Source organism: Ochlerotatus camptorhynchus, unplaced genomic scaffold (assembly GCF_037179485.1).
Source record: "Ochlerotatus camptorhynchus isolate MF236.1 unplaced genomic scaffold, CSIRO-AGI_Acam_v1.1 ptg000137l, whole genome shotgun sequence".
Lineage (NCBI taxonomy): Eukaryota > Metazoa > Arthropoda > Insecta > Diptera > Culicidae > Ochlerotatus > Ochlerotatus camptorhynchus.
The window spans coordinates 584,555-608,129 of record NW_027040627.1 but is presented as its reverse complement, the minus strand read 5'-3'; the positions used below and the strand labels follow the sequence as shown (position 1 = coordinate 608,129).

At 38.5% G+C, this 23,575-nt stretch overlaps 1 protein-coding gene across 8 annotated transcripts in view; it reads left to right on the top strand.

Annotated features, from left to right (window-relative positions):
* LOC135700496 (sex determination protein fruitless-like) overlaps window positions 1–23,575 on the top strand; it is a 790,809-nt gene that overhangs the window by 648,609 nt on the left and 118,625 nt on the right. For all 8 annotated transcript variants that reach the window (XM_065221037.1, XM_065221038.1, XM_065221031.1 and 5 more), the window contains 3 exons: window positions 10,154–10,301; window positions 19,369–19,569; window positions 19,639–20,118. In XM_065221037.1, the coding sequence (XP_065077109.1) occupies window positions 10,154–10,301; window positions 19,369–19,569; window positions 19,639–20,118 (829 nt within the window). The remainder of the gene's footprint in view (window positions 1–10,153; window positions 10,302–19,368; window positions 19,570–19,638; window positions 20,119–23,575) is intronic.

The following is a 23,575-nucleotide window of genomic DNA, read 5'->3' as shown; positions in this document are numbered from 1 at the left end:
ACTTTATTATTAAATCATGACTATGATATGCTGTGCTATTTCTGCTCTTGTGCGAAGTTGGAACAACTTTCGGAGAGCGGAATGGCAGGAATATAAAAACAACAAAGCTGCCCCAAAAAAAAAACGAAACATAACTGAAGTAGCAACTGACTGCTCGAATCTCCCTCGTTAAACCCAAACATACACACACCCGCACACCGTAGAGAGCATTCGGCGAACGAGCAGCAAGCTTTAGGTTAGATCCGTGAGCCGATCGGAGCAATTTGCCATACAGTTCAGATCATCCAGAGTAGGCGAAAGATTTTGTAAAAGTGGGTTCTTTTTTTGACGGATTTGTGTTTATTTTGATATTTATAATCAAGCTGAACATTGCATTAGCAGGGCTGGTAGCGAGTCACTTTTTAGTGACTTGGTCACTTTTTCAAGCCAGTCACTAAAAAGTCTCATTTATGAGGGCTAAGTCACTAAAGTCACTTTTTCTTGTAATCAGTCACTAATTTTAACTTTTTTTAGCGTGAATTTATTTCAAGATTGATCATTCTTTGCTTTGTGACGTTTAATAGGCTTTCTCTATCTATGTACAGGGTGTCTACTCATTTTTCTAAATAAAATTTCCTGAGTTTTTCCAGAACTTTAATGGATATTAAAGCTATTTTTAATGGCGTTCAAAATATGCTTTTTTGGAAGATCAAAAACAACAGTAAATAACTTAAACGTTTTTAAGACATGGCAATCAGTTTTATAGAAACAGCTTTACAATCAAATCCATTGAATGTTGAAGTTAAGCACTTGCTTAATTTCTCACTTAAAATAATTTTAGAAAAACGCACTTAATTTGAATAAGTCCAAAATTTTAAAATATTCAATGTCTTGAAGTTTCGTATTCCAATTACAAGTTTAAGATATTGAAAAATTTCAAAGTGCCTGAATTAAGGAAAACAAATATATGATTTATTTCAAGTTCGTTATTAACTTTATGAAAGAATAGAGATCTTCATTGCAGTCCCATTAACTTCTTCTTCTGAGGAATAAAAGGAAATGCTGAAAATGTTGGAGAAGCTTCATGAACAAACTGCGGGAACATAAGGGAAGTTAACACACTGAAAATATGGGGAACTTACTGGAAGCTTTAAGATCCTCAAATCGGTTCTTTTAACAGCCGAATTTTTTTTTATGAAGTCCCTAGAATTTCAGAGCACATAATAGGTGTTAAGCGAACTTGATAAATTAGGGTATTGTGCAAGTTCTAAGCACCTCAGAAAAGCTAGATCTAGAGATCTTTGGGGAATTTCCGATCTTAAGAGCAGTTCCCGTAGCTTTAGTCCAGACTTTTGGGGCAGTTAAAAAATCTATAATCGTAAATTTAGAAAAATTGAGAACTCTTAAGATGTTCCGAGAATTTCAGGGAACTACAGAGACCATCAGAGAATTTATGAAAACTTCAGAAATATTTCAGGAACTTCACAGACGTCCAGATAATTTCTGGGAAATTTATCTTCAATAGAATTGAGAGCTTAAAGCAAGCTTCGAGAACATCAAGACAGATCAGAGAATCAAAGGGCAGTTCAAATAATTTCATGGAAATTGTAGAATCCTCCGGATACTTCAGCAAACCACCGAGAGAATTTCTGGGACGTGATAAAAATTATATGAATATCCGGAAAACGTGTAAGTTGATTCAAGAATATCAACGAAGTTCCATTAATTTAAAAAAAAATGCGAGAACTTTTAGCAAGCAGCGATATATTCAAGAAATTCCAGCGAACTTCTAATAAATTTAGGTAGTTTCATGATACTCAGCAGAGTTCTAAGTACTTGGAGGACGATCAGAAAGCTTCAGAATAATCCCATTAACTTAAGCAAATTTTCAGCAACTTACTTGGAATTCCGTGGAATTATGGGGTATTCCATGAATTCTACGATTGATTCGAAAACGTCAGAGAATTTGGAATATATATCAGAAAATTTGCCGGATTATTAAACAAATTTAGAGAACTACAGGTAGGCAAAAATTAAATAAGAAATTAAGAGAGCGTTTATAATGGTAAGTTGTCGAATCTTCAAGGAAAATCAATTAATTTCAGTAAAGTTGCGGTTTCTTAAAATATACTGATAAATTCAGGGCAGTCTGGAGAACTTTAAAGATATTAAGTAACCGTTTGGGCAGTTTTAATAACACCAGGAAAGTCTAGATTATTGAAGAAGCTTTAAATTAGTGTAGATAATTTAATAGAAGTTTCATGGAAAATCATAGAACTATATTAATTATTTCATTCAAATTTCATAAAAGTTACGGAATCACAAAAGTTCCAGAAATTTAGGAAAACTTCGAAAACTTCACAGTGGTCTTCAGAAACATTTCGAGAACTTCATAGAAATCTATGGAGCTTAAGGGGAGATCCGTGAATTTCAGGAATTTTTATTAACATTAGCAAAATGCAGGAGCTTTTGAAAGGAGTGAAGTAAGCTCCGAAAATTGAAGGAATTTCGAGGGGAGTTCAGTTCCATTAGTTTCAGAAAATTTGTTGGAAATTTAAAGCAGTTCCCAGATTTTCAAAAATTTCAGAGACATTAAAAAGTTAACTAAAGTCTTCGCATCAGTTCAGAAGTTTACTGAAGCTTAAACATTTCAACATAAACATTTCAACTTTAGAAAAGTTTTGAGAATTTCAGAAAACAAAAGAGAACCTCAGAGCAGTTCCGTTAACATTAGAGAAGGCACGTAAATTTTGAAGAAGTTTAGAGAACTTCAGCGAATTGTTAATTCTTTAGAGGAGATCCAAGAGAAAACATTTAGGAAATTTTAGGAAGTCCAACAAAGTTCAGGGAAGTTTAAGAATTTGATGAGAAGTATTGTGAGGCTCAGGCTAGTTTCTCAAACTACAACAGAACTTCAAGGCAGTTTCATTAACTTCAGGAAAAAATTGGGAACTTTTGAGTAGTTCTGAAAACATTCCATTCCATATTCAACGAAGATTTCCATTGAAATATTCCTCAAAATTTTAATGAAGCTCCGAATTCAATTTTCTTTTAGTTTTCCTTGCCATTACCTTGAAATTCTCCAAAATAAGAAACCCTTTGAAAAGATTCTCCGAATAATTTTAATTGTATTCATTTCAGATTTCCTTTTCAATCGCACTCCTTTTCTTGGAATTCTACTCACATTGAAAGTCTCTTAAGAATTCAGTGGCATTTTTCCTCACAAATTCCTTTTGTCCAAATTATTTTTTTTTCCCAGAACTCCCTTGCAATGAGGTCCTTAGAAATTATTATAAAATTTCACAAGCCTTCAAAACTGTGCATGGAATTTGACTCCAGATTCTTGAATATTTCTTGATGTATCATAGATTTTAAATCCAAAACTAGTTCAAATTTAATATTTCTAGGAAATATGCATGTCCCAAAACCAAAAAAAAACGAGAAAAATAAATGCTTGTATTTTAAAATTATTTATTTTCTATAAAATATCCTTCGTATGAAAATTATTAAATTCTTTGAGACTTCCAGGTATTTAAGAAAAAAATTAAAATTTCCTGAGGATTCCCGGTTTTCCACATTTTTGCAGTTAGTAGATACCCTCACTAATATTGTGGGTTTGGACCATAAACTTTCTATTGAATCTTTCACTTCAAAGCTTCATATCTATCGGCAGAAGTGGGAATAATCGGACTGGACTCGAAATACTATTTGAACTACAATTGAAAGGAACGTCTTTATTTGTCAGTAGTATAATTTGAACTGGAGAAAATGAAGTTATGCTCTAAAAGCAAGGCATACTGCGTTGTATATACTCAACACTCCTCCTCAACGCTGCTACAGTAGACCACACTGCTTCCTTAGAAATTCCAACCGTATTCGTGGTAGAGGTTTGGTTAAAAGATCCGCGGCCATCTTTTCGGTAGGGCAGTACTCATACTTGATAACACCTGTCGTCTTCAGGTCCTTGGAGTAGTTAAATTTTGTTGAAATGTATTTGGTACGGTTACTGAACTTTTCGGAGTCCGGCATCTTCAAACAGCTTTGGTTGTCTTCGAATAATATTGCTTCTGTTTTCGTGTTGCAATGGTTCCTTCGCAGTATTTGAATACATATCCACTATTGAACTTCCTGTCGTCGTGACATTCTGCCCAATCGGCATCAGCGTAACCCACCAGACCAGATGAATCACCACTGCTACTCAGATCTTCAGATCAATCGTCCCCTTCAGGTAGCGAACCATTCGCTTCAACTAGTTCCAGTCACGTTGGGTTGGGTAACTCACCTTACGACTCAAGATTGAGATTGCCGTTGCGATGTCAGGTCTGCTGTTGACTGCGATGTACAACAGCTGCACAACTACCTTTTGAAATTCTTGATTATTTGGGAGCTGGCCATCGTTATCTTCCGTCTTGATGTACCCAGGATCAATTGGCACGGTTGAAACTTTCGCATCCTGCAGGTCAACAGAACAGATGACGTCTTCAATGTATTTCCGCTGGTTGATAAGAAAATCTCCAGCATGGTCTCGATCGACTTCGATCCCGAGGTAAAACTTGACATCACCGAGGCAGCTGATCTGGAAATTTCTTGCAAGCGTTTGCTTCAATGCGTCGATCATGCGTTCATCCTCGCTCACTACGATGAGATCATCCACATCTTCTTCTTGGCTGCCACATACATCATGGTGCGGAACGTAACGTGTCGAACGACTGGCGCAAAAACTTCATCGTAGTCCGTCCCAAGACGTTGAGTGTAGCCCTGTGCTACCAGCCTGGCTTTGTACCGAACTACATTGCCATTTTCGTCTCGCTTCTGTTTATACACCCACTTGCATCCAATGGCGCGGCTACCCGCCGGCAGGTCGACTATATCCCAGACGTCGTTTTCTTCGATGGATGCTAGCTCTTCCTTCATAGCCGTGCACCACTTGGCGCTGTTTGGACTGGATAACGCTTGCTTCAACGATTTTGGCTCCTCCTGAACCGAAGTTTCTGCTGTACAAGCATACCGCTCGGGAATAGCTCCGAGATTAGCTCTTGTTGATCTTCGAGGTGGATCGACATCTACACTGGACATGCTCCCGTCCACACGTACGGCATCGGACTGCACTTCGATTTCACGGAGAGTTGCTTCGTCCGGTTGTTCATCTGGATCATCCCAGACATCGTCGTCATCCGATTCAGTTGATCCTGGCTCACTCATTAGGTCCACTCGTTCGAAACAGATGGATGGTACAACCAGACTTTCTCCCACCGAACCTGGCATGGGCCCGCAAGAAGTAAGAAATTTAACATCACGGCTAACAATTACCTTTCCATTCGTCTCGTCCACTGTATCCGACGAACCTGAGCTTGACAGCCTTCCGATCTAGCTTACCTCGCTTTTCATTTGGTACATGGCAGTACTCATCCACACCAAACCGCTGAATGTGTCCGAGATTGGGCTTCTTCCCGAACCACCGCTCATATGGTGTGCCACTGATCGACCGTGATGGCAGCCTGTTCTGCATGTAGTTTGCAGTTACCACTGCTTCTCCCCAGAAACGCTTGTCCAGATGTCCGTCAATGAGCATGCACCTGGCCATTTCGACAAGGTAACGATTCTTTCGTTCTGCTACCCCATTTTGCTGTGGGGTGTATGGTGCCGTGAGCTGGCCGATGATACCGTTTTGCTTCAGGAATGCATTGAATGCCTTGCCAGTAAACTCACCACCCCTGTCCGAGCGGAGAATTTTGAGCTTCCTTCCAAACTGCGTCTTGACTAGCTCAACATATTCCTTCAGTTTCTGGAGCGCTTCAGACTTCTGCCGTAGCAAATAAACGACCGTGTACTTACTGTAGTCGTCGATGAATGTGATGAAATATCGTCTTCCGCCCAGAGTCGCCGTCCTCATTAGTGCTAGATGGTTCTGGTCGACTACGTGAAGTTCCAATAGAAAGCGCTTTGTATGTTCCTGAAATGAAGTCAAGTTTGCTATCCGTGAAGCGGCTGGTGCAGAAAGGATTCGTCGTCACATTCGGCGCAACTGGAGCGAGAATCATGAAAGGTGAAAAGATATTGGTAACTTGTTCATAATTCGTCAATCAACCGAAAACGTATCCATGGTGATGACGAACGATGACTGCGTGCATGCGTGGCACAGACGATTGGGACACAGAGACTGCGAAGCGGTGTTGCAGCTGCACTGATGCATGTGAAGTGTGCATTGAAGCCCTAATAAAAAATAACCATAAACGAACGATAACCCAAATCATTGAACTATTCCACAAATGGTTTGGATGATACCCAGAACACGTCGTTAAGCAAATTAACCATACAATTTTTATTAGGGAGGTAAGATACACAGGACAACCATCTGACTATTGCATCCAGTGAGAAACGCGTAGCTATCATCATCTTGCTGCGATACGTGGTTGGCTTTCTGTTACTTGGATACTGCCTTTCGGTGCTTGGAAACAGCTCTGTTTCCTTTCTCCGCCTTCCATACTCTGAACTTTTCGCAATTTGCCTTCTTGTGACCTAACTTTTTCCAGAAGAAGCACCGGTCTTTTTCGGCCTTTGAATTTGCATAGAGAACAGCTTCAGGATTATCGCTATCATCGTTGCGCTGCTTCTTTTTCTGCCATTCATCGATGAGCTTGCCGTTCACTATATCCAGGGTCAAGCTTCAAGGGCGGTTACCAACTTCTCGTACTCCTCCGGCAGGCTGCTGAACAAAATCGCGACCAACCATTGGTCGTCAAGGATCTTTTCCGGCTGTAAATTGTTGAGCTTCTCGAACAATTCCGACAACTTCGATACGTGCGCTTCCATATCTCCATGTTTTTCCAGGCGTTGACTACAAATTTTCCGCATCACAAAGACCTTCGTCGTTAACGTTTTCTTGACATGGAATTTTTCTAGAGCTTTCCACGCCTCCACCGCCGATTTGGCCTTCCTTATGTGGATTGATGGGTTATCCTCCACGGCCAATCCAATCGATGCCAGTGCTTGATCATCCTTGGTCTTCCACGCACTTGTAACCGCTTCTGGCCTTGCGTCCGCTATGGTCGTCCAATTTCCTTTCTTGTTCAGCAACAGCTTCATCCGGAAACTCCAGCTATCGTAATTTGATCCATTGAGCCTTGATAACGACATCAACTTGTCCGCCATCTCGTTACGAATTCAAATTCTATCTTCACCAGTTCCGATTGCACTGCCTGGGCCCATAACCTATCGGCAGAAGTGGGAATAATCGGACTGGACTCGAAATACTATTCGAACTACAATTGAAAGGAACGTCTTTATTTGTCAGTAGTATAATTTGAACTGAAGAAAATGAAGTTATGCTCTAAAAGCAAGGCATACTGCGTTGTATATACTCAACAATATCGTACATAAGTGTTTATGAGATACTAATTGAATAAGTCTAAAACATCAAACATTTATTTGGTGTACCATCATAACGACTACTTTTCTTCTCTTATGTCACTTTTAGTCACTATGTTTACAACTATAAGTTATTATTTGGTCACTTATTTCATCAACATGGTCACTAAAATCACTATTTTTAACAGCAGTGATTGCTACCAGCCCTGCATTAGGTCCTAAGTAACATTGACAGATTCTCTTCGTTGACTTTCTCTTTGTATCTCCTCGGCCATGTAAAGAAATTCCCAGGTATTTTGAGCACACAGATCGATAAGAGAAGCTTTTATCTAAAACTACTACCATAAACACAATAAGAAATTGTTATTAACGAAAGAAAAAGTCGACGAAGAGCATCTAAGAGCATAGATGTCTACATATTATTTTCAATTTAAAATAGAGATTTATTAATAAAATAGCTAAGTTAAAACAAACCTTATAATGGATTTGAAGATATTTTATCATAAAAAGTGATAGTTTTCATCGTAAAGGATGAGAAATAATGTTGCCTTTGAAATTAATTATTCATATTTATTGAATTTCTGAGAAGATCACTAGAATTGCTATGTACACAATTTAGTTTTTAGTCATTATCGTGAAATTTTGTATTGATCTGTAATCTATCAGCAAATCTGAGAAAAATATAAAAATTCATGAAAAATAATTTCAATTACAACCTGATTCGCCCCACTGTGCGTTGCTATAAAAATCTTCTTTTACTTTGGCTCAAACTCGATATCAATTAAAGGACAGTTGAATGTAGTATTCAAAGCGACAACCAGTAAGCCTAGCCGTCGACTGCGGAAAGACGAGTGCAGTGCCACGCGAGCAAAACAAAATTCAATACATGGTTGCCAATGTTTCTCTGAAATTGCAAAATGTAGAAACAAAGTCACCATGAGCTTAGAAATAATACATCACGACACCAACTCGGGTCTGCTACGTGCCCTGTCACGCAAAGTGTCTGGCGTGCCACGCACCGTTTTCGTTCGCACACCTAAGGCTAACAAGTATTTACTGACTGACATACCTGCTCCTAGGCACGTCTTGCCCTAAACCAACCTCACTCACCCTACGACTGTCGGCTTTCAAGGCTTCAGCCAAACCCTACGCATGTACTGAAAGTTTTCTCATTTTTGGCAAGCTTGCAATCCAATTGTGTTCGAGTCTTCGGTTAAGCTCTCACACGTGGCTCGTTATTGCCACCGCGGGGTTAAACAAAATTAAATTAATTTTTTAGGTTAAGGTTAGCAGGCCCCTTTCGAGAGGAAGCTCTGAGCTGAACTGCGAATGCGGAGAGCTAACAAACTGCCAAGCCAAACAATGAAACTGGTATATTTTGGCGAACGTGCCCACTGGCTTCATTCGACCGTCGTCTAATGGTGTAATGGAGACGTTGGAAAAAAAAAATCGCTAAATTTATGAGAACTTGTCGCACAACGGACGCATCGCCATGAGCCAATATTAGGCTGCCGAATGTTCGGAAGGGAAAGGATTGGCAAAGCTGACGGTCACACGAAGATCTTCACGCAGAAAAGTGACACCCAAGTGGCAATGATGACGACGACGACGACGATGCCGACTGGATCGTATTTGATTTTATTAGATAATAGAGTAATCCGCGTGGTCAACCGGATTGGCTCAATTTTGAGGCCAAAAGTGAGAGGAAACATGGTGACATACAACCTGCACAGTTCAATGATGCTCGTTGAATGCTTTGTTTGAGCTCAAATTGTAAGACAAATGTTTCGGTCAACATTTCGGTCAATTTACTTCTATTTATCTTCTTTGAACAACTGAGCAATTCTTTGATTTCTTCCTTCGACACATTCAAAAGGTAGCCAAAAATCATGTTGACTAAGCTTTTGTTTCACTTGACCGATAGAAACAATTACCTTTCGTCCTTCTGAGTTGTCATCGAAACCGACAATCATCTTATAAGCTCATGTACTACACTAAGGTCTGCACCTCCCTGGCTTTTGAAGATAAAGTCATTCCGACCGTGCCAAGTCCGAGCAGGACGGACGGACAGGTTGACAAAAAGCACTCTGGAGGAGGCCAAAATGTTTACATTGCATGTTCCTGAGAATGAAGAGTGTCATATGCAAACAATCTGCTTCAAGGCAACCTCCCTGTCCGCGCCCAGTCCGTGTGTCTGCCCTGAGGTCTTGATTCGCCATCAGTCTGCTACACGAGCAGGGTTTTTCTTATTCTGCCATTCTTCTACCACCATCATCATCAACCCTTGAGTAGACTCTGGGAGGGAGCACTGCAGCAGACTGCAAGCCACAATCTTCGGTAACAAATGTTTCCGGTTCCCATTTTCTTGTCGTCATCGCTGTCGTCTTGCTAAACTTCAAATGTGAAGTGTGTGTGTGTGTGTATTTTTTTCGAGAATTTTTGTGGTCGAGAAGGTATATTTAATTTGTCACCGCACCCGTACATTTTCTACAATTTTGAGTCTGCCGTCCTGTGAGTGTGTGAGTGTGGGCTCGTCTTTTCGTTTTCCGGTGAAAACCACCAAACTTCCCTTTCAAACGAAGAAAATGGCATGTTTACCAAGCCAGCCAAGCAACCAGCAGCGCCCCTCCCCCTCAACGGAGAAGGAGAAAAGGCAAGACTGAAGTGGCAAATAATGAAAAGGTTATGTTTCTTTCGTGATGTGGCATAAGGGTTACTTTCCTATTAAGCCGGGCTAAATTAGACTGAATGCATGTGATTAGGACAATTGGGACTAACGTGATTTTTACTTCTGGTGTATTTACAGGAACAGCACTGACACAGGAACAATGGACCAGCAGTATTGCCTACGCTGGAACAACCATCAGTCCAACCTGACAACCGTGCTCAGAACCCTGCTGGAAGATGAGAAACTGTGTGATGTCACGCTCGCCTGCGATAATGGAATTGTCAAAGTAAGTATCCCACCGTTGTCAACAGTTTGTGAACAATAAATAAGAACTAGCAGCTTGTCACTGCAAAGTGATTGCTGCTGTTGTTGTGCACTTCTTGTGCATTCCTCTATCAAAACAAAATATATACTACCATTTCGTGATATATGATGAAAAAGATTCCAATCTACCAGGAGATCATCTTAGGTTTTTTTTAATATTCAAAGCATAATTTTCGTTTGATTTTTAAAATATTCAGTTCGTTCAGCATCCAATCGATATAATTTTTCCATATCAAACTATAGGCGTTAAGAATTTAAAGTTTATAAATTTGGTATCCTTCGGTGCTACATTTTACATCCAAAAAAACGCACGTGGACTATAACTGGGGTGCAAATCAAAAACAAAATGTGTGACGAAATAGTGTCAGATTTTGAACGCTTATAACATGGTCATTTATGAATGCAATTCAATTTTAATCACTCCATTTTATTCAGATTGAATGTAAGATTTTGTTTCTGTGCAAAGATGAAAGTTGTTTATCAATGCTTAACTATTGAAAATTGATCAAATTTTTTAGCCATAAACAACCAATCACTTGCTCGCTATGACTATCGAGAGCTTTTTTCCATTCATTGATTTACATCACAGGGCTGGTAGCGAGTCACTTTTTAGTGACTTGGTCACCTTTTTCAAGCCAGTCACTAAAAAGTCTCTTTTTTTAAAGCCACTAAAGCCACTTTTCTTTGTGGCGTTTAATCGTCTTTTCCTATATACAGTGTGTCTACTCATTTTTCTAAATATAATTACCTGAGTTTTCCAAATTTTTCCAGTACTTTAACGGATAAATTCCAGGTTTATAATAAGAAAGTTTTTTTTAAATGCGTTAAAAATATGCTTTTTTTGGTAGATCAAAAACAACAGCAATTTACCAATCTTTTTTAAGACATGGCAAACAGTTTTTTAAAAAAATCCATTGAATGTTGAACTTTAACACTTACTTAATTTCTCACTTAATAAAGTTAAAATAAACTTACTTAATTTGAGAAAGCCTAAGATCTAAATTTTTTCAATATCTTGAAGCTTCGTATTCCATGTTCAAGATAATGAAAATTTTCAAAATGCCACAATCAAGGAAAAAATAAATGATTTGTTTTAAGTTCGTGATTGAAGGAACTTTGAAGAAGTTCTAAGTAATGAAAAGAAATGCTAAGAATCACAGTGAAGCTCCATAAACAAACTGCGGGAACATAAAAGAATTTAACACGCTGAAAATGTGGGGAACTTACTGGAAGCTTTAAGAACCTCAAAGCAGTTCTTTTAGCATCCGAAAATTTTCGGGAACTTTTATGAAGTTCCTAAAATTTCAGAGAACTTTAAAGGTGTCAAGCGAAGTACTAAGTACCTCAGAAAAGCTAGATCTAGAGATTTTTGGGGAATTTCAGATCTTAAAAGCAGTTTCCGTGTCTTTAGTTCTTTTTTTGGAGACTTTTGGAGCAGTTTAAAGATCTCGAATCGAAAATTTAGAAAAATTCAGGACAGTTCCATGATGTGCTGAAAAAAAATCGAGAACCCTTAATATGTTCCGAGAATTTTAGGGAAATTTAAATGTGTTCACGGGAATTCCATTTATTTCCGAGCAGAACCGAGATCTTCAATACAATTGAGAGTTTTAGGGAAGCTTCGAGAACATCAAGACATATTGGAGAATCAAAGGGCAGTTCAAATAATTTCAAGGAAATTGTAGAAACCTTAAAGATTTCCGGAAATTTCAGCAAAGCTCCGAGTGAATTTCTGAAACGTGATAAAACTATATGAACATCCGGAAAACGTGAGAGTATTTTAAACTAGAGCTAAACATTATATCTGGAGATTTCAAGAACTTAAAAAAAATGCGAAAATTTTGCTAAATTGATTAGAGAAAATGAACGATGTTAATTAAAAAAAAATGCGAGAACTTTTAGCAATCAGTGATATCTTCAAGAAATTCCAGAGAACATGTTATATATTTAGATACTTTTAGATGATTTCATGATATTCAGCGATGGAAGTTTCGAGTACTTCAGAATAATCCTATTAACTTAAGCAAGTTTGCAGAGACTAACAAAAATTTCCGTGGAATTATGGGGTGTTCCATAAATTCTTTGATTGATCCGAAAACGTCAGAAGCGTCAGGGAATCTTTTGCCGAAAATTGTCGAAACTTCAAGGCAACGTTGAAAACATTGAGGATACTTTAGGAAGTCCTATAAAGTTCAGGAAAGTTTAGGAATTTGATGAGAAGTATTGTGAGCATCAGGCTAGTTTCTCAAACTACAAAAGAATTTTATGGCGCTTTCATCATCTTCAGGAAAGCTTTGGGAACTTTCAAGTAGTTTTGTAGACCTCAGAATAGTCCATTCTGATTTCCATTGAAATATTCCTAAACATTTCAATAAAGCTATCCTTCTAATTCAATTTTCTTTTAGTTTTCCTCGGAATAACCTTGAACTTCTCGCAGCATTCTAGAACCTCAGTCACGCACAAACAAATGTTCAATCGCTTGTCTCTCTTTCTCCCGTCGCTTTGAAGCTTCGGTGAAACGGATGAGCAAAAGAGCGCTCGACTTTGATAGTTTTCTCTTTCATGAAACACATCAACAGAGGTTTCATGACGAATATGACGGAAAATGAAATAACACATTTAAAGCTTTTCTCACGTGATACACTTGAAGATTACACGTAATATTTTTAATTTATCTTCCATCCATATATTTATCTAAAAAAAAATGATCGAAAACGGGACATAACGCATTTTAAACAAATTGAAAGATAGAGTGATAGAGTGTTCGTGAAAGGGGATTGAAATCCATAATGAGGTTTCGTTTAACTAGAAAATCGACGTTAGTTACATTGAAAGCGATGAGCAAAGCAACGACGAGAAGTTCCACAGCCAGCCTTTCCTTTTATTTTCGTTTCTTGTTGATAGTCTAGCTAGGCGTCATAGAAATGAAGCGTCGAACACGTATGTATGAAAGAAACAAAACACGAGTTCATTTTAGAGGTTCGAAAATTTAGAGCCCTGGTTTCAACACTCCGAAGGGTATAAATAGCGGGACCTTTCAATTAGAGTCGGGTCCTTGCGATAAATGCAAGAATGACAACTGTAAAAAAAATCGAATACTTATCATTTCTCAATAGTGATGGAGTAATACGACATGCACTAAACTAAGGACACGGGATATACTACAATAGATCAATTTACTGGTCGCAGTAGTGTTTGGTCCCGAACAGAGGAAAAAAAATGGACAGCTTCCCGGACAAAAGTTCTAAAAGCCACTGGTCGAGATGATGTTCCTAGCAAGTTCAAATTCGGTTTTTGCCGATAAATTTGCAAAAATGCTTATGATCTGGCAATGTTATTTGCTGCTGCGGTCAAAAAACCCAGGTTTTTGTGACAATCTATGGATTCCAAAATGTACAAGTAGGAGTACCTGAAAAAACGTATTCTTCCGTACATTAAGGCTCACAATGGACCTGTAAGTTTTGGTCTGATTTGGCAAACTGCCATACCGGGCGGAGAAGTTCTACAGTGGTATCGAGACAACGGGATAGATTTCTTCGAAAAGGATATAGATCCGCCCAACTGCCCTCAATGCCGCCCAATTGAGAAATATTGGGTAGTTGTCAAACAGAAATTGAAGAAGAGTGGAAAGGTGACTCGGGATGCGACAAAGACGAAAAGATGGTGGAACAAAACGGCCGCTCAGGTTAGCCAACAGAGTGTCCAAAATATGATGAGTGGTATTCGAAGAAAACTTCAAGATTTCATCAAAGCCAAATCGGAATAATTTTTTTCGCTCTTTCTCCTTTAAAGTGCAATAAATGACCTTCATTTTGAGTAATCGACATTTTTATTTCATTAAGTTGGTTCCAAGATATATCCGTTTTTTTGCGTCCAGATATTATATAACTCAAACTTTAGCATCCCAATAGAAAAAGAACATGTACCACCTCTGAACTGGGTACAATTGTGGGTTGAGGTTTTTTGGAACAAATTGAATTTCTCTGAACCTGTGTAATCATAGTACATCCTACTGAAATAACAAGTCGCAACCTGTGGTCAGAACTTGAAGGGAGCCTGGAGGGACTGAATGGATGGCAACAATTTCTTCTGGAGACATTCCAGTTTGTAAAACTGCGAGCATATTGTCTTATATAGGGTAACCAACTGATTTTGGACCCCTAGAGGAAGTGAGATCACGTTTATGTCAAAATATTATTATTTGTTTATTATTATTATGCAATTTACATGCGGTTGTGTTCGAAAGCTACTCATCTTGGATGTAAAATGTCACTAGATGTTTTATTTATTGATATATACTCGAAAAAATAATTCTTTTCACATCATGATATTCACATATTTTGGACCCTTCCACTTGATTTTGGACAGTGTCCATAATATATTTTGGACACACTGAATGGGAACGAATATATTTTGGACATGCTGAAGTTCTTTCAACCTATGAGCCTAAAATTAATTACGACGGTCACTTCTTCCTATCTCGCATTTGTTAGGTCCGTCTAGGTGGGAAATTTTTTAAAGAAGGTGCCGTAAAACGGGGTTAAATTGATCAGCGGGGTGAATTTGATCGCTGAGTATACCCAATATTGTACTTATGCATAATATTTTTACAATGTATACAAAGATACATTCGTACGCTTAGTAACGAAAAACATGTTACACATGAAAAAATATCACGAGAAATTTCAGCGATCAATTTTGCCCCGCTGATCAATTACACCCCGTTTTACGGTATGCATAAAAGTTAACCCCCCGTTACTCGCGCTGTTGTACTTTGTACAACACATATGAGTTTTCCATTGCCATTTTGTTGCTGCCAATCGATCTGAAACCAACTTGTATTCCTCAAAAAACTTGTTTTGAACTAAAAAAGCTAAACTTTTTAACCCCCAAAATGCGGATAATAGAGAAAATGTAAATGGAAACCGCGTAAACTGTGTCCATACTACGTGGGATTGACTTAATTGGTTACAACATCGAATATCTCGATATCCTGACCAGATAGAAAGTTACAGTCTTGGGCAAAGTTGTTCAGGAGGTCAAAGCCTATTTCTTAGTGTACAATAGTTCAGAATTATCTCACTTCGTGGTGCTAGTATACATGTGAAATTCTCGTGTATAAAATATCTCTAGATCCTGACCAGATAGAAAGTAAATGCCTTCAGCAAAGTTGTTCAGGAAGTCAAGCTCTTTTCGTTGGTGGAGTAGTTCAGAAATTTCACACTACGAGGCGCTAGTATATACGTGTAATTCTCGCATATACAATAGCTCGAGTTCTTGACCAGCTAGAAAGTTACTGTACTGGGCAAACTTGTTCAGGGGGTCAAGACTTTTCGACTGGTAGACAGTAGTTCAGAATTTTCTCACCACGTGGCGTTTGTATACATATACACTTCTCGCATATGATATATCTCGAGATCCTGACCAAATAGAAAGTTACTGTCTTTGAAAAAGTTGTTCAGGAGGTCAAAGCCTATTGCTTGGTGTAGAATAGTTCAGAATTTTCTTACTATGTAGTTCTAGTATACACGTTAAATTCTCTCATATAAAATATCTAGAGAGCATGACAAGATAGAATGTTACTGTCTTGGGCAAAGTTGTTCAGGGGATCAAGGCCTTTTGGCTAGTGGACGGTAGTTCCGAATATTTCACTTCATGGTACTAGTATATACGTGCAATTCTCGCATATGACATATCTCAAGACCTGCTAAAAATGTACTGTAATCGGCAAAGTTGTCCAGGAGATCAAACCCTATCGTTGGTGGAAAGTACATAATTTTCTCACTAGGTGACGTTGAAAGACACGTGAAATCCTTGTATATAAAATATCTCTGAATGACCCGCATACTAGTGCCACGTAAAGGGAAAATTCTGAATTACTGTACACCAACGAAAAGATCCTAACATCCTGAACAACTTTGCCGAAGACAGTAACTTTCTGTCTGGTTAGGATCTAGAGATATTTTATATGCGAGAATTCCTCATGTATACAAGCGTTGCAAAGTGAGAAAACTCTGAACTTAAGTCCAGCAAAAAGGCCTTGACTTCCTGAACAACTTTGCCGAAGACACTAACTTTTTATATGATCAGGATTTCGAGATATTTTATATGAGAATTTCACGTATATACTAGCACCATATAGTGAAAAAATTCTGAACTATAGGCTTTGAACTCCTGAACAACTTTTTCGAAGACAGTAACTTTGGGGGTTAACTGTAATAAATATTTAGCTTGTTTAGTTAAAAGCAAGTTTTTTGAGGAATACTCGTTGATTTCAGATCGATTGGTAGCTCGGCTGCAAAATGGAAATGGAAAACTCACAATGTTGTACAAAGTACAACGCGTGAGTACTCGTGTTACAAAAGTTGGCGCGAGTAACGGAGGAAATATAATATAACATAAGGAAACAACTGATCATACCATAAAAAAAATCATTCAGAAGTAAATCTTAATACGGAGACCTGACTCTTTGCTTGCAGTCCATATTATTTTTGTATGGGCTGTTCATAAACTACTTAGACGGTTTTTGAGAGATTTCAACCCCCCCCCCCCCCCCTTCCGTAGAAGACAGTCTCAAACACAAAATTTAAAAAATTGTATGGACCGTAGACATCTGCCAAGCGCTCCCACCCCCCTAAAGCGTCTACGTAGTTTATGAACAGCCCCTTAGTTAAATGCCTTTGGGAGATAGGAAAACTTTTGTGGAAAACTAGGAACTAGGAAAACTAGGAAAACTCAGAGTGGACCACTCTACGTGTTTTGCCGTTTTTCCCATTTTGAATCGCCTGATAAACAAGAAATATATTTAAAAACAATGAATTCATATAATTTTGATTGATTTACTTACCAATTTAATCAGAAATCTGATATAATAGCACGATCGACCTACCGGATTTTTTTTTGTCGCTCTTTTGATGATTCTCATTTGATAAGTGTCCAAAATAAGTTGGTAACATTTTTTTACGATCTTTTTTGGACACTTTTTATTTAATATTTTTTAAGTAAAATCTTAAGGTGAAATATTTATAAACACGTGAAATACATCTTCCAAAGTCAGATAAACTGATTTGATAAAAAAAATCATTGAATTGTATATTTTAGACCAAATTAAAACAAGTACACTAACGCTGATTCCTCTAGACAAACGTCAAAACATGAAACTTTTTCGATAACATTTTCTAAAACTGCATAAATTGAGCAATTGTAAGCAATTTGAGGTGAACTAATGATCTTGAGACATAGCAACTAATTGAAAGAATGTAATTACAACATCAACCCAGATGAATTTGAAGAAACTAGACAGTAAGCGAGGAAAATATATGAAAAGGGTCCAAAATATGTAGGGGTCCAATTCAAGTTGGTTACCCTATGATAAAAAACACAACCGTTCGCCATCCTAAATGCGATATATTCCTGATCTAGATTTCAGCTCCTTTACACTGAAAATAAAATTTCATTTATTAAACGAATGCATTCGTTTGTTTGACGAATTCATTCGTTGTTATCTGCAACGAAATAGATTCGTAATATCTATGAAGCAGGTTTCGTTCAAATTCTCAAAATCATTTACTGCGTAATATTCTTATATTTTACGAAGCACTGCTACACGCGCTACGAATGTTTCATAAAATAAATACAAATTATTCGTGAGAAAACATCGATCAATTGAAAATAATAGGAAACATTCGTATACTTATAAAACAACGTGTGTAGATTGTACGAAACTTTCGTTCATTAATAAAATAATCTTTTTTTGGAATTCAAAATGTATTTATAATTGTAAACTACATTCTCATATGCACTGATATCAAAAAAACAGCAGCGTAAATCAAAACCCATATCGAGCCCACCGATGAACAAGACCCACTTTGGTCGAGATACCTTGAACCTCTAGAAGAAAGTCGACCGGAAGCTCCTCGGCCGCAGACACGTTCTTGAAAAGTATCCCAAACCGATGACGCCGATGTAGGTTGACCTAGGCGATTAATTCTGTCGAAAGTGCCCCCGCTCAAAATTCCGTCCAGGTTGGAGTCCGGGTATTCACTTCATAAAACACGCACCAAATCGGCCACCTTTTCATTTGGGAAGAAATCGCCATGCTGTGGATAAAATTAAATAAAAGATTAGTTCCATAACGAATTTCAAAACGGAAGTTAATTACTTACCAACTCCTAGGACCGTAAACTACTCGTTCCTGCTATAGTTCTTGAACTCTTGGATGGCAACGTAGTAGTAGTAGAACGCATCCGTCATGTTGATCTCCAGCAAGTAAAACAAACCGTAGTCAGCGCCGCGGCCGATATCGACAGCTCGTATACGACAAGATTCTCAGGTTGATCAATGTCTGCTCCTCCATGTTACGTATTCCCTTGTTGATTGGAAATCTGTTTATTTGGTAGCAGTTGCAGAGTATTATGGGCACTTGGACACTGGGAATCGGTCCAATAATATCCAACACCAAACCGCCACAGTTCCACATGCTAATGCCAAACGAATCGAGTAACTTATCTCACTCTTCACTCACAAATATTATGTTTTATTCTGGCTGTCATTGTACGTAAACATTCACACCACAAACGAATACAATTAGTACAAGAACGAATGATTTCGTAATTGTCACGAATGACATGCGTGCATACTAGCTATGTGCACGAATGGGTTTCGTAGGTAAACGAATGGTTTTGTAATGTTCACGAATTCACGGATGATCCTCGTGTTACTTCCATACGAAATTCAGTTCATGTATTATACGAATAATGCGTTATGATAGCATTGTACCTGACGAAATGCAATACGAATAATTCGCACAATTAGCGAAAAATATGTTTTATATACGAAACCCATTTTTACGAAAGGAGCGTGAGAAAATAAACGAAAAAATATTTTCAGTGTATAGAAAATGGTATTATATAAAAAATTATTCAATAAATAACCAGCATTCGGCCAGTTCATTTAGAAATAGTTCTCCTGCAACACCAAAAAGACACACTAATCTAACACCTCCGTTTTTTTTCCTCCTCTTTCCCCAGGCACATCAAGCGATACTGTCCGCGTGCAGTCCGTACTTTGAACAGATCTTCCTCGAAAACAAACACCCGCATCCGATCATCTACCTGCGCGACGTCGAGGTCAGTGAAATGCGTGCCCTGCTCAACTTCATGTACCAGGGCGAGGTGAACGTTGGCCAGCACAACCTGCAGAACTTCCTCAAGACGGCGGAGAGTTTAAAAGTAAGTTCGAAGCTAAATCGTACAGCGATCCATCCAAGACTAACCTTCCGTTCTGTGTGCACTTTGTAGGTACGAGGTCTCACCGAGAGCAGTGCCGATCGGTACGCCTCCGAGGCGGACAAAACCCGGGCCGACCGAGCGAGGGGTGATTCCCGCGATGGACGTGACTCGGCACCGCCGACCAGTGTCAACAACAACAACACCATCAACAGTAACAACAACAACAACAACAATAACAACAACAATACTCTCCACCATCCGCTGCAGCGGGACAAGGAACATCGCGAGCGGGAAGAGCTACGGGAGCGAGACCGGCGGGAGGTCCATCGGGAGCTACAGCGAGAACGGGAACAGCAGGCGCGAGAACACCAGCGCAGTGCCAGTGCCGATCTGCTCACGCCGATGACCGACGACTGCGGTTACTCGCCCTCGGAAGACCGGGAAATGACAGTAGACAGTAAGAAAAAACGTAAAATGTCCACCTGTGATAATTCTTTGCCCTCGACACCGAGCCTGATGAACGATCGGCCGGGCGGATATGAATCGCAGGTAAGCACCACCTTTCGTACTATTTAGAATTTATGTAAATGTCCTCACTCGGACGAGGGCTACAAACTAGAGCACACCGGCCATAGAAGCGTCACTTGTGTGGCCACCAACAAAGATATTAAAATTCCATTAAAGCCATTCTTGTTTGTGTTGTGCTGAGCATTAGGCGAAACTCTTCGGATGCTTTTGCAATTCTAACTCCCATTCTTTCCCGCTCACCGAAAGAAACAAATTATGAATGACAAAACGAAGAATCCTAAAGCTCTCGCCGGCATGCCAAGCAAAATGCAGGCAGCAAAAAACACCGGCATCACAAGTTTCGGATGCGACGGATTCCCGACACTTTCCGTCGGCGTCAACGGCGATATATTTACATAAACATGAATAACTTTTATCCTCTGCCAGTACCGGGTGGCGGCCGTACATCAATATGCGGGCAGATACGGGAAACGGCTGCCAAAAGCTCGTCCAAAGTGCATTGCGATTGCGTTGCGACTGGAGGGGGAGAAAAAAAAGTACTGCTTTGCTCAGCCAGCATAACTTCTGAAGAATTATATGAATGGTGAATGCTCACTTAGCCGAGTTTGCGAGGTACGTCCAACTAACTGTTTGGGGAAAAGCACTGGATGATGTGCGGGGGAATGTTATGCATAGGGATTAGGGCATTATGCGAGAGAGAGTTTCAACGGTCTAGTGTTGCTGAGTTTATTTCTTAATTCGTTCTGAGGGTTTGAAAAATGTTCCAAAGAGTGCTTCAATAAGAAAAGTACTTTTCACCTTTGATAGGAAGCACTACAGTTACACATTAGCATGGTCTGTGAGTTCAAGGCAACAGCAAACTGTACCAAGTGAGAGCTCCGAGGTAGAGCTTCGTAAATAGATTACAACTAAATAAGTGCAGGCTCTATTTCAATGGAAAATTCAGGAGCCGCATGGTATGCCACACGTTAAAGACAAGGAAAATACTGCAATTCAATCTGAATGGCGGTGGAAGGGCATATATATATATCGATGAAAATTTAAGTTTCGTGTGAAGTGGTTGCAATACATCTTATGAAACCCAAAGAATTTGTCGAAAATGTAATAAATCTATAAATCATTTTAGTGAATAACGGGAATATAATTCCAACGAACAATTCTAGAACTCATCGAAATTAAAAAAAAAATTCTAAGGTCTCAGCCATACGAGATTTTTTATTATTATATTGATTTAGTACAGTTCAAGACCGAGGTGATCTGAAGAAAACTAGTCGACTCTTACCTTATCATGCTTTCTTATGCATGTCCAGACGTGACGTCATTGTCAGACCTCCTCTCCTTGATATGAGAACTAGACATCACGAATCGAGCAAAGGTTTTTTGCTATATTTAATCACTTGGCCGACTAGTTTTTGGACGATGTTTTTCAAGAGAGGTTTAGACATTGAGTTAATAAATTGAAGAATATTAGGGAGATCGTAAATTAAACCCTAAGAATAAAAAAAGTCAAGATATTGCTCCATGCTAAAGTTCGAGTGGTAGGAAACGTCATGCGTTATGCGGTTTTAAGGTCTTTTTGGCGTTTCTAAGTTATTTAAATGATAGCTAAAATATTTTGATATCACATGAAAGTGGAGTACTTCAATCGTGTCAAAAATATGGTGTAATATTACTTGCCAAAAAGGACAAAATCACCATTGATACAGTGCATGAACTTACATTACGCTGCTTTTACTGCATTTGTTTATTTTTGTGGTCATAAAAATTACATGAGATTTTCGACATGATTGAAGTGCATCCTCTTGGATGTAATATTAAAATTTATTTTTTGCTGAAAAATTCTCTCAATTCAACCATGATGATAGGACATCCAAAAACTCTCCCAAAATTCTGGTAAGACCTTGAACCCCTTCTACGAATTTTCTTATACATCTAAGCGAAACAAAGTTCCTAAAACTTCCAGTAAGTTCCCAAATCAAACTTTGAAGATTTCTTTGAAGTATTCTGAGCTTTTACAATCCTTTCTGAGCTTCTACGAAATTCCCTCAACTTCCACAAGTTCAAGGAGTTTCTACAATTTTGGAAAAAGTTCATTGGCTGTATAAAAAAAATCCCAGCACTTCTATGAAGTTTTACGAAGTACTCCGAATAGCTACGTACATAAGTAACCACCAAACCCGCTAACTACCCGATAATCGCCCTCTTTGCGATATAGGGTTATTATATGGTTTCTAAACAAAATATTACTCGTACATCAGCTTTATATTCCAAAAAGGGTGATTAGCAGGCTTGTTGGTTACTTGGGTAATTCACTTTTCTTTCTATAAAATTCTCAGAATTCCTATGAAGTACACTACACTTCTACCAAGTTCCATGAATTATTTAGAATTTCCTAGATTTCCTGCGAAGTACCCTGAAGTTCTACAAAGTTTCCTGGATTTCTACGGGATTTCCCGATCTATTTTAAAGTCCATTTAACTTTAACGAAGTGCCATGAAACTCACAGAAGGACTTTTATGAAGTTTCTTAAAATTAAACAAAGCATTTAACTCCGATCCTTGTGTAAAGCTCCCAAATCTACGAAGATTTCCCAAATTTTTACAAAGCACCCGGTTTTTTTTTTAATTCTCTCTACGAAGTTTCCCGAACATAGGGAAAATGGATGTATTGTCGGTCTAAATGTCCCTAATTTGGGCCATACATTAGTTCAGCAATCAGCTAAATTTTCAATAGTGACAAAAAATATCCATTGGTACCGTCCCAATGACGCGTTCATCTAGATAAAATTGATAAATAGCATATTTTTAGCGTTGGGTCCAATCTTAGAGCCATTTCTCCGATATATAAAATTTCCTGAATTTACATTTCTGCAATAGTTATGCACAGCACCGTACTCAGCAGATGGTGAAGGTGGCATTTTCCACCAGAAAAAAAAAGCCAGATGGGTGGAAAAATTGATCCAATAATCCTTGGACATCTACAAAGCTCCCTTATCTTTACTTCTTAGAAATATTCCCAACTTCTAAGAAGCTCCATCAACTTCTTCCAAGTTCCATAATTAGGATTTAGGACATCCATGAACTTCTCCAAAATTCTGGAAAGACCTTGAACCTTTTATACGATTTTTCTTATACATCTGGGCGAAACAAAGTTTGAAAATCTAAGAAGTACGCTGAACTTTTACTATACTCTCTAAACTTCTACGAAATTCCCTGGACTTCCACGAAGCTCAATTGTAGAATTTTGTATGAATTTCTACGAAGTTTAAAAAATCCCAGCACTTCTATGGAGTTTCACGAAGTTCCTCGAATTGCTACGTAATTCGCTTGACTTCTATAAAATTCTCAGAGTTCCTATGAAGTTCACTACAGTTTAAAAAGTCCCCTGAACTATTTAGAATTTCCTTGATTTCCTGTGAAGCTCCCTGAAGTTCTACAAAGTTTCCTGAATTTCTACGGAATTTCCTGATCTATTGTCA